The sequence below is a fragment of the Oncorhynchus keta genome, chromosome 35, assembly GCF_023373465.1.
Source record: "Oncorhynchus keta strain PuntledgeMale-10-30-2019 chromosome 35, Oket_V2, whole genome shotgun sequence".
NCBI classification, from domain to species: domain Eukaryota; kingdom Metazoa; phylum Chordata; class Actinopteri; order Salmoniformes; family Salmonidae; genus Oncorhynchus; species Oncorhynchus keta.
Window position 1 is genome coordinate 76,128,914 of NC_068455.1, and position 14,104 is coordinate 76,143,017.

Consider the following 14,104-nt stretch of genomic DNA (forward strand, 5'->3'; position numbering starts at 1 on the left):
CAATCACCCACAACCCACAATGACAAAACAGGCGACCTAAATATGGCTCCCAATCCGAGACAACGACTAACACCTGCCTCTGATTGAGAGCCATATCAGGCCCAAACACAGAAACAGACAAACTAGACATCCAACATAAAATGCCCACCCAGCTCACGTCCTGACCAACACTAAAACAAGGAAAACACAAAAGAAGTATGGTCAGAACGTGACAGATGTGACCGACCCATACTGTGGTCAAAAGCAACTACGTTTAATTGTCCATTTATCTCGAAAGTTAAAGAAAGTAATTTTAAAATATTTTCTTCCATCTTGTTTTTTGTTCCTCTGATTCAGAATCTGTAGAACATTCATTGTTTTCATGTCTAGTAAACTATGAATCGAAATTCATGAATGGTTGTGTAAAAAAATCTCCTAAATGCCCTATGTTTACCTTGAATGATGTTAAATGACATTATGTTTATCGTTGTAATTCCGATCATAACAATTGTATTAACATTATTATTCTCTTGGCCAAATATTATATTCGGAAATGTAAATGTGTAGAAAAATGTTTTATTTATTTTTTATTTTTTTATTTTTTTCATTTGAACTGTTACAATTTTATAAATCCCTCAAACTTCTGAAACTTTGTTGGAAAAATTATGAGTAGTCATGTCTCTGAATGTCTGTTAATAATGTCTCATTGCCTTGTCAAATATAAATTATGCTCTGAATTATTGTTATTTTAGTTATTAATTTCAACCCAAAACAATTGGGGGTTCAACTGGTATTCTATTTATTTTTTCATTGTATTCGCAGGAATGTCCCTTTGTTGATGTGGAATATTGTTATGATTATTGCAATAAAAAAATACATTATAATAATACAACAAAAATAATCATATATAAATCTCCACGTTTCTGCTTGACATTGTCGACACTTCCTACCATTCATAAAATTCCCAGCACGTGGTTTCGAAAAAAAAAAAGCACGGTCAAATATGGTCATGTCCGCCGCGCGCCCATTGATCAACTTCCTCCTGTTACTTTGCAACCAGGCCATTTAAAATAAACTGAAACTGAAAGCACAAGACCCTAGCCCCCCTTCCCTCTCTTTCCCTCCTTAAGGTTCTGCCCTATTGTACAAACAGGTGGGCGGTTTCTACAAGCATTATAAGTGTGAAAGGACGTTCCAGCTTCTGCAATACAAGCGTAAAGAGACGTCTGCAGGTAAACTGACAGCCAATATCCTGCCCATTTATCCAAGGAGGCGCTGTAGGGTTTTACAACAAGCTGAGAAGATCATAGGAATACCGTAGTCCCCATATCCAGTCGTGAAAAGGAAATGCATACATCTTTGCCCGTGGCCGTTTAGAAACGTTTCCTTCATTTGCTGCTGCGGTTTACGGTGCGTCATATGGGACCTTTACTAACAGATATGCCGCTGGTGGCATCCTTCGTCGACTCGCGATCAGAAGGCAGCGGCACGTCTTTCTCCGGTGAGGACTGCCCAAGCCCATCTGAATCGGTAAATTACACTGTTTATTGAGATATTAATAGCAAGTCGTTGCATAATTAATCACTTATATTCTAGTATAAGTATTGAGATAATGAAATGATGATCAAATTGTTTGTGATGCTGGTGTGATACATTCGCAGTTCTGCATCTGTAGTATAAAACAGTATAAAACTATAAAACAGCAACCAGTGTTCCTATATGATGTGCAGGGTTTTGTTCCAGCCCAGCAGTAAAACATTTGCAGCACATCTTGTACCTCTCCACGACCAAAAGGGGTTATAACCTGGTCATACAGCTGGTCAGATCACTAGTTATAGATCACCTGAGTGTACAGGTGGTCAGATCACTAGTTATAGATCACATGAATGTACAGGTGGTCAGATCACTAGTTATAGGTCACCTGAGTGTACACGTGGTCAGATCACTAGTTATAGATCACCTGAGTGTACAGGTGGTCAGATCACTAGTTATAGATCACCCGAGTGTACAGGTGGTCAGATCACTAGTTATAGATCACCTGAGTGTACAGGTGGTCAGATCACTAGTTATAGATAATTTGGGCATACAGGTGATCAGATCACTAGTTATAGATCACCTGAGTGTACAGGTGGTCAGATCACTAGTTATAGATCACCTGAGTGTACAGGTGGTCAGATCACTAGTTATAGATCACCTGAGTGTACAGGTGGTCAGATCACTAGTTATAGATCACCTGAGTGTACAGGTGGTCAGATCACTAGTTATAGATCACCTGAGTGTACAGGTGGTCAGATCACTAGTTATAGATCACCTGAGTGTACAGGTGGTCAGATCAGGGGATAAAGAACACTGTTTTATTTGTATTAAGGTGTATTACAACCTGTATGTTACTGAGTTGATCACACATTTTATTTCCAGGAGAGAGGAGGACAGAAAGGAGTACGTGTGGACCGGAGAGGTAAAAGAAGAGTGAAGAACAGAGACGCTGCCAGGAAGAGCAGGAAAAAACAGACGGAGAGAGCAGACATTCTCCACCAGGTCAGTCTGGCTCCTTTATCTTTAACCCAGATTTCTCTCCTCTTCTTTATCCTCTCTTTCTCTCATGTTCTTTGTTCTCTCTAACTCTCTTTCACTTTCTCTTTTTCTTTCTCTCTCACTTCTTAACTTGTCTTGTATATTTTCAGTTTCTCTCTTTCATCCTCAACTCTCTCTCTCGCTCTCATTTCTATTTAAATGTAAGGTCTTTATTGGCATGGGAAACATATGTTTACATTGTCAAAGCAAGTGAAATAGATAATAAACTAAAGTTAAATAAAAAATGAACAGTAAACATTACACTTTCAAAAGTTCCAAAAGAATTGAAGACATTTCAAGTGTCATATTATGTATATCTCTTTCTCTCTCTCTTTATCTCTCTCAGTCTCTCTTTACCTGTTTCTCTCTCTTTATCTCTTTCTCTCTCTTTATCTGTCTCTCTCTCGTTATCTCTCGCGGCCTCTGTCTCTCTCTTTCTCTTTCTCTCTCTTTATCTCTCTCGGTCTCTCTTTACCTGTTTCTCTCTCTTTATCTCTTTCTCTCTCTTTATCTCTCTCTCTTTATCTGTCTCTCTCTCTTTATCTGTCTCTGTCTCTTTATCTCTTGCGGCCTCTGTCTCTCTCTCTCTTTATCTGTCTCTCTCTCTCTCTCTCTCTCTCTCTCTCTCTCTCTCTCTCTCTCTCTCTCTCTCTCTCTCTCTCTCTCTCTCTCTCTCTCTCTCTCTCTCTCTCTCTCTCTCTCTCTCTCTCTCTAACTCTCTCCCCCTACCTCCCACCTTTCCATTGGTCACTTCCTCCTGTGTTACTCTCATGCATGTGGTTTATAGTAAGGCTGGTTACTCACAGAGAGGGTCAGGGATCGATAACGATGGTGTGTGTGTGTGATGCAATCTGCCTGTGCAGTCAGAGCATTTCTGGGAAACCCTTGCTCTAAAGAGAAACCCTCCCTGCCTCTCTCCTCCCCCTCTCACCCCTCCCTGCCTCTCTCCTCCCCCTCTCACCCCTTCCTGCCCCCCCCTCTCACCCCTCCCTGCCTCTCTCCTCCCCCTCTCACCCCTCCCTGCCTCTCTCCTCCCCCTCTCAACCTCCCTGCCTCTCCTCCCCCTCTCACCTCTCCCTGCCTCTCTCCTACCTTCTCACCTCTCCCTGCCTCTCTCCTCCCTCACTCCCTCTCTCCCTTCCTCATAGTACACTACATAGGGAATAGGGTGGCAACTTTATTTATGACACTCACACCACCACCAGCTAGCTAACTACTGGAACTACACACTACTGTTTTACCAGGTAGCGGTGGAGCTAACTACTGGAACTACACACTACTGTTTTACCAGGTAGCGTTGTAGCTAACTACTGGAACTACACACTACTGTTTTACCAGGTAGAGGTGTAGCTAACTACTGGAACTACACACTACTGTTTTACCAGGTAGCGGTGTAGCTAACTACTGGAACTACACACTACTGTTTTACCAGGTAGCGGTGTAGCTAACTACTGGAACTACACACTACTGTTTTACCAGGTAGCGGTGTAGCTAACTACTGGAACTACACACTACTGTTTTACCAGGTAGCGGTGTAGCTAACTACTGGAACTACACACTACTGTTTTACCAGGTAGCGGTGTAGCTAACTACTGGAACTACACACTACTGTTTTACCAGGTAGCGGTGTAGCTAACTACTGGAACTACACACTACTGTTTTACCAGGTAGCGGTGGAGCTAACTACTGGAACTACACACTACTGTTTTACCAGGTAGCGTTGTAGCTAACTACTGGAACTACACACTACTGTTTTACCAGGTAGCGGTGTAGCTAACTACTGGAACTACACACTACTGTTTTACCAGGTAGCGGTGTAGCTAACTACTGGAACTACACACTACTGTTTTACCAGGTAGCGGTGTAGCTAACTACTGGAACTACACACTACTGTTTTACCAGGTAGCGGTGTAGCTAACTACTGGAACTACACACCACCAACATGTAGCTTTCCTTCTTCCAGTGTGAAAGTAGCTTGGTAGCTTGGTAGCTTGGTGAACTGTATTTTCAGAGTAGCTTCCCCAACACCGACAGTCAGACACACACATTTTTATAGGGCCGTTTAGTTCAGAAACTCTGCAGGCTATCCCTAACTGCTGTCCTAGAATCAGAGCCAACTTTCACTTTCTCTCTCAACAAACCACAATTACCTCTGTCTAAGAACGGAATGTTCCCCTAGTGGAATGGAGTGAGTTCCAAAGGTACTGGTGCAGTGACCATTTAAAAAAAAAAAATGTTATTGTTTTGGCTCTGTACTCCAGTACTTTGGATTTTAAATGATACAATTACTACGAGGTTAAAGTGCAGACTGTCATCTTTAATTTGAGGGTATTTTCATTTCATGTGAACAGTTTAGAAATTACATCCCTTTTTCTACATTTTTTGGGACCAAGAGTGTTGGGACAAATTCACTTGTTTATTAAAGTAGTCAAAAGTTCAGTATTTGGTCCTATATTCATAGCACGTATTGACGACATCAAGCTTGTGACTCTACACATTTGTTGGATGCATTTGTTGTTTTGTTTTGGTTGTGTTTCAGAGTATTTTGTGCCCAATAGAAATGAAGGGTAAATAATGTATTGTGTCATTTTAGAGTAACTTTTATTGTAAATAAGAATATAATGTTTCTAAACACGTCTACATTAATGTGAATGCTACCATGATTACGGATAATCCTGAATGAATCGTGAATAATTATGAGTGAGAAAGTTACAGACGCACAAATATCATACCGGCAAATATCATACCTGCAAATATCATACCTGCAAATATCATACCTGCAAATATCATACATGCAAATATCATGGGGGGTATGATATTTGTGTCTAACTTTGTCACTCATAATTATTCATTATTTACCATTCATTTGTCTCAATAATTTTGGTCCCGAAAGTGGGGGGGGGACTACGTACAAAAAAAGTTAATTAATTTCTAAACGGTTCACACGATAAGGATGAGAACACTGTAGGTTTGTGTGTGTTTGCATATTAGTATTTCTAATAATAGCAATGCTAACCAACATCTCTCTCTCTCTCTCTCTCTCTCTCTCTCTCTCTCTCTCTCTCTCTCTCTCTCTCTCTCTCTCTCTCTCTCTCTCTCTCTCTCTCTCTCTCTCTCTCTCTCTCTCTCTCTCTCTCTCTAGGATCTACAGACCTTGGAAAGTTCTAACTCAGCTCTAGAGAAGGAGATTGCTGGTCTGAGAAGAGAGTTCCAGCTCTACACAGCCACCCTGGAGCAACATGAATCTGCCTGCACCCTCCGGCCCTCGTCTATACCCGCCAATATCCCCTGCTGCCAGATCCTGTCCCCCTCCGCGTCATCTATTGCCCCTGTGACTACCCCGGCACCCACTGTGTCCCCTCAAACCAGCCCGGCACCCGCTGTGTCCCCTCAAACCAGCCCGGCACCCGCTGTGTCTCCTCAAACCAGCCCGGCACCCGCTGTGTCCCCTCAAACCAGCCCGGCACCCGCTGTGTCCCCTCAAACCATCCCGGGCTCTCTTCTTGCCCCAGTACCTGGAGGGCAGAGGACTTGTTTACCACTCCCCACTCTCGTCACTGTTCCTTCAACTGCCCATGTGACTAACCCCTACCCTTTTCTTTCCACTCTATATTCCCCAATATCTAATAATGCCTCTCTGATTGCCCCAAACAATATTTGTTCCTCTCCAATTACCCCAAAAACTAATATTTCCCCTCTAACTACCTCGATAAATAATTTTGCCCATCCAACTACCCCAATAACTAATATTGCCCCTCCAACTATCCCTGCTCTTACTCTGTCACCCATGTCCTACCCTCTGACCATGTACCCTATGAACTTGTCTACCCCAGCCATTGAACCCCCAATAGAATTGTCCCTCTCCGACATCCTGGACAGTCCTGATTGGCTCTGCGACCCTGCATCACCCACCTGGGGCGAGTTCTAATGGACCAATGACACTGTTTGGCGAATGGTTGAAAGCAGCCGGTGGTTCTTCGGCCCTATTGCCTCTGACCACTGAACATCAGTACTGATTTTCTGGCAATTGTCTGACGAATCTCTACGTTGAATCTCCACTGTCCATCGACAGACAACCACTAGGTGATCTACAGCCAACGTCTGTGATGATGTGTCTTTCACGGAGTAAGATTCCTGGCACCCTGTGAAAGACTCATTTAGGTTTCTGTTGAAAAGAACAGAAAGACACTTAAAATTGATGGACTCTGGTGTTTGGTACATGTATATACCAAGCACATGTAATGGTTGTTCACATCTTGTGAGGAATTCTGTAGCTGTTATGTTGATTCACGGTTTGTGTTTTTGACTAACCGGCCCTGTTCATTGGTCATAACAGACTATTGGCCCTGATCATTGGTCATAACAGACTATTGGCCCTGTTCATTGGTCATAACAGACTATTGGCCCTGTTCATTGGTCATAACAGACTATTGGCCCTGATCATTGGTCATAACAGACTATTGGCCCTGATCATTGGTCATAACAGACTATTGGCCCTGTTCATTGGTCATAACAGACTATTGGCCCTGATCATTGGTCATAACAGACTATTGGCCCTGTTCATTGGTCATAACAGACTATTGGCCCTGATCATTGGTCATAACAGACTATTGGCCCTGTTCATTGGTCATAACAGACTATTGGCCCTGATCATTGGTCATAACAGACTATTGGCCCTGATCATTGGTCATAACAGACTATTGGCCCTGATCAACTTCTTTGAGAGTAGAATAATTGATTGATTGATTGTAATAATCTTTTTAACTCACATATTGAGTTAATTTATTTGTGTATAAAATCAACAATTCAATGGACTTTCAAACCTTTTAAGTGTGATTTTAATTAATTGTAAAAAGCTGCAAATGTATTGAACAGGCTATAGACAAAACGAATAGCATATGACTATATTTGGAAAACCACATCTCGTACAATATAAACTACGTCTATATTCAAAATATCCCAGATTTAGGATTAAACACAGGATATACAGGTAACTGCCAAAGGAAACTCCAACATAAAGTGTCTTAATGAGACGTTGGGCCACCGCCAGAACAGATGCATCTTGGGTAGTGCCTTCAGAAAGTATTCAGACCCCCTTGACCTTCTCCACATTTTGTTACGTTACAGCCTTATTCTAAATTTGATTAAATTGTATTTTTTCCTCATCAATCTACACACACAATACCCCATAATGACAAAGCAAAAAGAGGTTTTTAGAAATGTTTGCAAATGTATTACAAAAAAATAAAAATAAAACTGAAATATCCCATTTACATAGGCATTCAAACCATTTACTCAGTACTTTGTTGAAGCACCTTTGGCAGCGATTACAGCCTGGAGTCTTCTTGGGTATGACGCTACAAGCTTGGCACACCTGTATTTAAGGAGTTTCTCCCATTCTTCTCTGCAGATCCTCTCAAGCTCTGGCAGTTTGGATGGGGGGCGTTGCTGCACAGCTATTTTCAGATAATTAACACGTGAAAAGATTATGGGGATGAACGTGGACATCTTCAATATGCACCCATTGTTTTTAATATATACAGTTGAAGTCGGAGGTTTACATGCACTTAAGTTGGAGTCATTAAAACTTGTTTTTAAAGGCAAGAATGGCCTTCTAGGCCATCAAAAGGAACATAAAATTTGACTTACAAATTTTGATCTGGCTAAAATTACTCCGCTCACCAACCAAGAATTCACAAAATGAGACAAACACCAAATTGAGACTCTGCACGCAGAATTCTGCTAAAATATTCTCTGTGTACAATGTGAAACACCAAATAATGCATGCAGAGCAGAATTAGGCCGATACCCACTAATTATCACAATCAAGAAAAGAGCCGTTAAATTCTACAACCTCCTAAAAGGAAGCAATTCCCAAACCTTCCATAACAAAGCCATCACCTACAGAGAGATGAACCTGGAGTAGAGTCCCCTAAGCAAGCTGGTCCTGGGGCTCTGATCACAGACACAAACAGACCCCACAGAGCCCCAGGACAGCAGCACAATTAGACCCAACCAAATCATGAGAAAACAAAAAGATAATTACTTTGACACATTAGAAAGAATTAACAAAAAAACAGCAATAGAATGCTATTTGGTCCTAAACAGAGAGGACACAGCGGCAGAATACCTGACCAATGTGACTGACCCAAAATTAAGGAAAGCTTTGACTACGTACAGACTCAGTGAGCATAGCCTTGCTATTGAGAGAAGACCGGCTATGAATGAGTTGGAAAATACCACAAGAAAAGGGCAACCAGTGAAGCAGAATCACCATACAACCCATATTTATGTTTATTTATTTTCCCTTTTATACCTTTTATACTATTTGCGCATAGTTACAACACTGTATATAGACATAATAGGATCTTTGAAATGTCTTTTATTCTTTTGGAACTTTTTGAGTGTAATGTTAACTGTTTATTTTGTACTGTTTATTTTACTTTTTGTTTATTACCTATTTCACTTGCTTTGGCAATGTAAACATATGTTTTCCATGCCAATAAAGCCCCTTGAATTGAAATGAATTGATAGACAGCGAGAGGAAACATTACCACACCACTGGAGAGACACCGAGCACTGGTAATGAATGGTAACCGTTACTAACCGGGTTGATACAGACGATTCCTTTACAAACAAAGCGCGTGTGGACACCAGGCACGAGAGCGTGAGCAAGGCAAGAATCAATAGCCGAAAGTGTTTACCTCGTCTGTGAGACACGGTAGACACGCGCAGAGGCGAGGGAAGGGAGGGAGGAAAAGGGGGTGAGAAGGAGGAAAAACAGACCGTGGGGAACAATCGGTGGGGGTATCTTAGCTAGAGGAACAGAAGGAGCGCAGGTCGGGTAAAAGGATAAACGCTGCTCTTTTTTTCTACATTTTAAAGATGGGGGAGTGAAAGAGCGTGTGCGCCCGTCGTGTCATAACGCATCCACCGACTAGCCCAAAACAAGCGCGCCACCGTCCGTCCATGGCGTAAAAACAGGGGGTAAGTCTACATAAATATAAGTGAAATAATTAAATAATTCGCTGTGGCGAGAAGAGCGTCATCCGCAGTGTGTCTCTCTCTCCTTGCACCACCTAAGTGCAGCTGAGACAGAAGAGAGACGAGGATACAGCAGGGAGGGGAGAGAGAGACACCGCTTCCCTTACCGAATCAAGGAGAGAGGAGACGCGACTTGCAGACAGAAAATAACGGGAATATACCTAACGTATCTGTGACCAACCGGCACTGCGAATGTTTTGGAGGTGTTTTTAACGGTGAGCAGGGATTCGGTGTTGCAGCGGCCTACCTGAAGAACCGCACATGTCGGCACGTTCGAGCACCCCATCTCCATCCCCGCCCTGCGCGGAGCCCTGTTCGGTCTGAAACGGCAGGGCCAGACGGGTTACCGAATATCGGAACCGTTCACGGAACCGGGGAACAGTGATGCGTTATCGAAGCGGAATCAGATCGACGATTTTATGATACGAGTCTGGTATGACCTAATCAATTAATGATTTATTATTCATTGATGTGGAAGGACCAATCAAACGACTGATTTTATGGATTCATGTTGTTGACGTTTTCTTGAATGGAATGATTCCAATAACCGGTGCTCTGGTAGTTCTGCTTTATCGGTGTGATGTGCTTTATGTAAGGATCCATAGGCTATAGGCTAGGCTATATCCATGACAGAAATATATAAATAAATACCAAATTTAGGCCGATGACAGGCTGATGACGCCAATACGGCAAAGCAACCCTCACAGTTGTAACCGAAATAATCCACGTGCTTCTTCCTGTCCGTCAGTAGATACATGGATCATTTCCGTTAGATCAATGCGTTTGTCTTTTGTGTAAAAATATGTTTCGTTATTTCAAAAACGACTGGAGCAACGTTTTTTTCCTCCCTCGGCTGCATTGAGACGGTATAGGCAGCAGGCAGTCACAAGGTGCGAAACGAATTGAACTTCAAGCAACAGCAGAACACACACACAGCCTATTTATTTTACCCTCCTGTCCTCTAATCTTACATCCATCCATCTCTGGACTGCAGCAATCCGTCTCTATCCCTCCCTCCTTCCTCCCTCCTTCCTCCCTCCTTCATCTAATTCCTCACTATGTTCTATTCCCAGATTACCCATTTTGATTTTAAAAAATAATTACGTTTTGGCTCTATAAGAGGTTTTAAAAAACAGTTTTTCCACTCCATCCTGTACACCTCTCCTTCACTATCATACCATCGGTGCATTTGGTCACACACACACGCACTTGACACACACACCGGGCCGCTCGCTAACACGGCACGGCAACGATGGAGACGACTAAACTACCCCCGACCAGCCCTTCCTCCCCGACCACCGGGTTCTCGGTCCCATCAGCGGAGAAGGTGGATGGGTTTCCCCGGCGGTCGATGCGCAGAGCCCGGCAGAGGCGTTCCCACTCCTCGTCCCAGTTCCGCTACCAGAGCTCCCAGGTCGAGCTGACGCCGCTGCCGCTACTCAAAGGTGGGTTGTATAGTCCTACCTCCTCGTCAAGGTCTATTCTGTTTAGGCCTGTTGTAGGAGGCTACTATTTTAAGTCATATACCTCCGCGTCAATGTATTTGATCTTTGTCCTGTCTTATTCTATGTACACTCTAAGAGAAAAAGGTGCTATCTACAACCTAAAAGGGCTCATCAGCTGTCCCCATAGGAGAACCCTTTGAAAAAAACAACATTTTGGTTCCAGGTAGTACCCTTTTTGTATTCCACGTCGAACCCTTTCCACACAGGGCTCTACATGGAACCCAAATGGGTTCTTCCTGGAACCAAAAATAGTTGTACCTAGAACCAAAAATGGGTCTCCTATGGGGACCGCCAAAGAACCATTTTGGAACCATTTATTCTAAGAGTGTTCCTGGAGAGATACCCTCCTGTAGGTTTTATCTCCAACCCTGTTCCTGGAGAGATACCTTCCTGTAGGTTTTAACTCCAACTCTGTTCCTGGAGAAATATCTTCCTGTAGGTTTTATCTCCAACCCTGTTCCTGGAGAGATATCTTCCTGTAGGTTTTATCTCCAACCCTGTTCCTGGAGAGATACCTTCCTGTAGGTTTTAACTCCAACCCTGTTCCTGGAGAGATATCTTCCTGTAGGTTTTATCTCCAACCCTGTTCCTGGAGAGATACCTTCCTGTAGGTTTTAACTCCAACCCTGTTCCTGGAGAGATATCTTCCTGTAGGTTTGAACTCCAACCCTGTTCCTGGAGAGATACCTTCCTGTAGGTTTTAATCTCCAACCCTGTTCCTGGAGAGATATCTTCCTGTAGGTTTTAACTCCAACCCTGTTCCTGGAGAGATACCCTCCTGTAGGTTTTAACTCCAACCCTGTTCCTGGAGAGATATCTTCCTGTAGGTTTTAACTCCAACCCTGTTCCTGGAGAGATACCTTCCTGTAGGTTTGAACTCCAACCCTGTTCCTGGAGAGATATCTTCCTGTAGGTTTGAACTCCAACCCTGTTCCTGGAGAGATATCTTCCTGTAGGTTTGAACTCCAACCCTGTTCCTGGAGAGATACCTTCCTGTAGGTTTGAAATCCAACCCTGTTCCTGGAGAGATATCTTCCTGTAGGTTTTAACTCCAACCCTGTTCCTGGAGAGATATCTTCCTGTAGGTTTTAACTCCAACCGTGTTCCTGGAGAGATACCTTCCTGTAGGTTTGAACTCCAACCCTGTTCCTGGAGAGAAACCCTCCTGTAGGTTTGAACTCCAACCCTGTTCCTGGAAAGAGACCCTTCGCCCAACACCAGTTGTAATTAGCCTGACGCAGCTTATCAACCAGTTAACTATTAGAATCATGTGGGCTAGAATACGGTTGGAGCTACTAGGTGTAGTTGTAGTTCTAGGTGTAGTTGTAGTTGTGGTTGTAGTTCTAGTTGTGGTTGTAGTTCTAGTTGTAGTTCTAGTTGTAGTTCCAGGTGTAGTTCTAGTCCTAGGTGTAGTTCTAGATGCAGTTGTAGTTGTAGTTCTAGGTGTATTTGTAGTTCTAGATGTAGTTGTAGTTCTAGGTGTTGTTGTAGTTGTGGTTGTAGTTCTAGTTGTGGTTGTAGTTGTAGTTCTAGTTGTGGTTGTAGTTCTAGTTGTAGTTGTAGTTCTGGTTGTTGTAGTTCTAGGTGTTGTTGTAGTTGTGGTTGTAGTTCTAGTTGTGGTTGTAGTTGTAGTTCTAGTTGTGGTTGTAGTTCTAGTTGTAGATCCAGGTGTAGTTCTAGTTCTAGGTGTAGTTCTAGATGCAGTTGGAGTTGTAGTTCTAGATGTAGTTGTAGTTCTAGGTGTTGTTGTAGGTGTAGTTCTAGTTGTAGTTCCAGGTGTAGTTCTAGTCCTAGGTGTAGTTCTAGATGCAGTTGGAGTTGTAGTTCTAGGTGTAGTTGTAGTTCTTGGTGTAGTTGTAGTTGTAGTTCTAGGTGTAGTTCTAGTTGTAGTTCTAGGTGTAGTTGTAGTTCTAGGTGTTGTTGTAGGTGTAGTTCTAGTTGTAGTTCTAGGTGTTGTTGTAGATCTAGTTCTAGTTCTAGTTGTAGTTGTAGTTCTCATATTAAGCACGATAGAATAATAACATACAACTATCATTATTATAAGAATCTCGATTTATTTAGAGTGTAAAACATCCCTGTAGGTAAAACCCAGAGCGGAGTGCTGATTCATAAGGATGAGTTTTGTCTTTGAGATAATAATGAATAAAGGGAACCTGGTCCCAGATCAGGTCTCCTAATCTGAGACGCTTTGTGACTACAGGCTCCGTATTATAATAACAATACCATTGGATTTAGAATAATATAGTACTAGAAACATTCGTCCTCTAGAGCTCCACGTCTCCCTCAGACTGCCTGTTAGCCTTGCGCTCCTGCCCAGCTTTGATGTCCTCCCCTGAGGCTACAGCATCAGCCTCCCTCTCTGGTCATGGGTCTCCATGCTTTAGCTAACATGCTAACGATGCTAAGGTCACATTTTCACCCACAGGCTAGATTCTCTCCTCTCCTCTCCTCTCTCTCCTCTCCTCTCCTCTCCTCTCCTCTCCTCTCCTCTCCTCTCCTCTCCTCTCTCTCCTCTCCTCTCCTCCCTCTCCTCATCTCTTCCTCTCCCCTCTCCTTCCTCCCTCCCTCTCCCATCTCTTCTCCCCCTCTCCTTATCTCTCCCCTCTCCTCCTCTCCTCCCCTCTCCTCCTCTCCTCTCCACTCTCTTCCTCTCCTCCTCCTCTCCTCTCCTCTCTCCCATCTCTTCCTCTCCCCTCTCCTCTCTCCTCCCTCTCCTCCTCTCCTCTCCCCTCTTCCTCTCCTATCCTCCCCTCCTTATCTCCTCCCTCCTCTCCTCTCTCCTCTCCCTCCTCTCCTCTCCCCTCTCCTCTCTCCTCTCCCTCTCCTCTCCCTCTCCTCTCTCCTCTCCTCTCTCTCCCTCTCCTCTCCTCTTCTCTCTCCCTCCTCTCCTTATCTCCTCTCCTATCCCTCCTCTCCTCTCCCTCTCTTCTCTCTCCTCTCTCCTCTCTCTCCTCCTCTCTCTCTCATCCTCTCCACTCTCTTCCTCTCCTATCCTCCTCTCC

At 43.4% G+C, this 14,104-nt stretch overlaps 2 protein-coding genes across 2 annotated transcripts in view; both read left to right on the plus strand.

Moving 5' to 3' along the window:
- The first annotated feature begins 1,132 nt into the window (after positions 1-1,132).
- On the plus strand, positions 1,133-9,080 carry batf2 (basic leucine zipper ATF-like transcription factor 2). Its single transcript, XM_052497763.1, has 3 exons — positions 1,133-1,509; positions 2,398-2,517; positions 5,696-9,080. The coding sequence occupies exons 1-3, from the start codon at positions 1,399-1,401 to the stop codon at positions 6,479-6,481; spliced, it is 1,017 nt and encodes a 338-aa protein (XP_052353723.1). The 5' UTR covers positions 1,133-1,398; the 3' UTR covers positions 6,482-9,080.
- A 106-nt stretch (positions 9,081-9,186) lies between these two features.
- ppp2r5b (protein phosphatase 2, regulatory subunit B', beta) overlaps positions 9,187-14,104 on the plus strand; it is a 39,645-nt gene continuing 34,727 nt past the window's right edge. The window contains exon 1 of the mRNA XM_052497760.1: positions 9,187-11,042. Coding sequence (XP_052353720.1) covers positions 10,850-11,042 — 193 coding nt within the window. The 5' untranslated portion in view covers positions 9,187-10,849. The remainder of the gene's footprint in view (positions 11,043-14,104) is intronic.

Bases quoted from the DNA above. Each gene is read 5' to 3' on its own strand.
- batf2 (XM_052497763.1), top strand. From the start codon at position 1,399: ATGGGACCTTTACTAACAGATATGCCGCTGGTGGCATCCTTCGTCGAC. The intron at 1,510-2,397 runs GTAAATTACACT...TTTTATTTCCAG, and splicing joins GCCCAAGCCCATCTGAATCG to GAGAGAGGAGGACAGAAAGG. The intron at 2,518-5,695 runs GTCAGTCTGGCT...CTCTCTCTCTAG, and splicing joins GAGCAGACATTCTCCACCAG to GATCTACAGACCTTGGAAAG.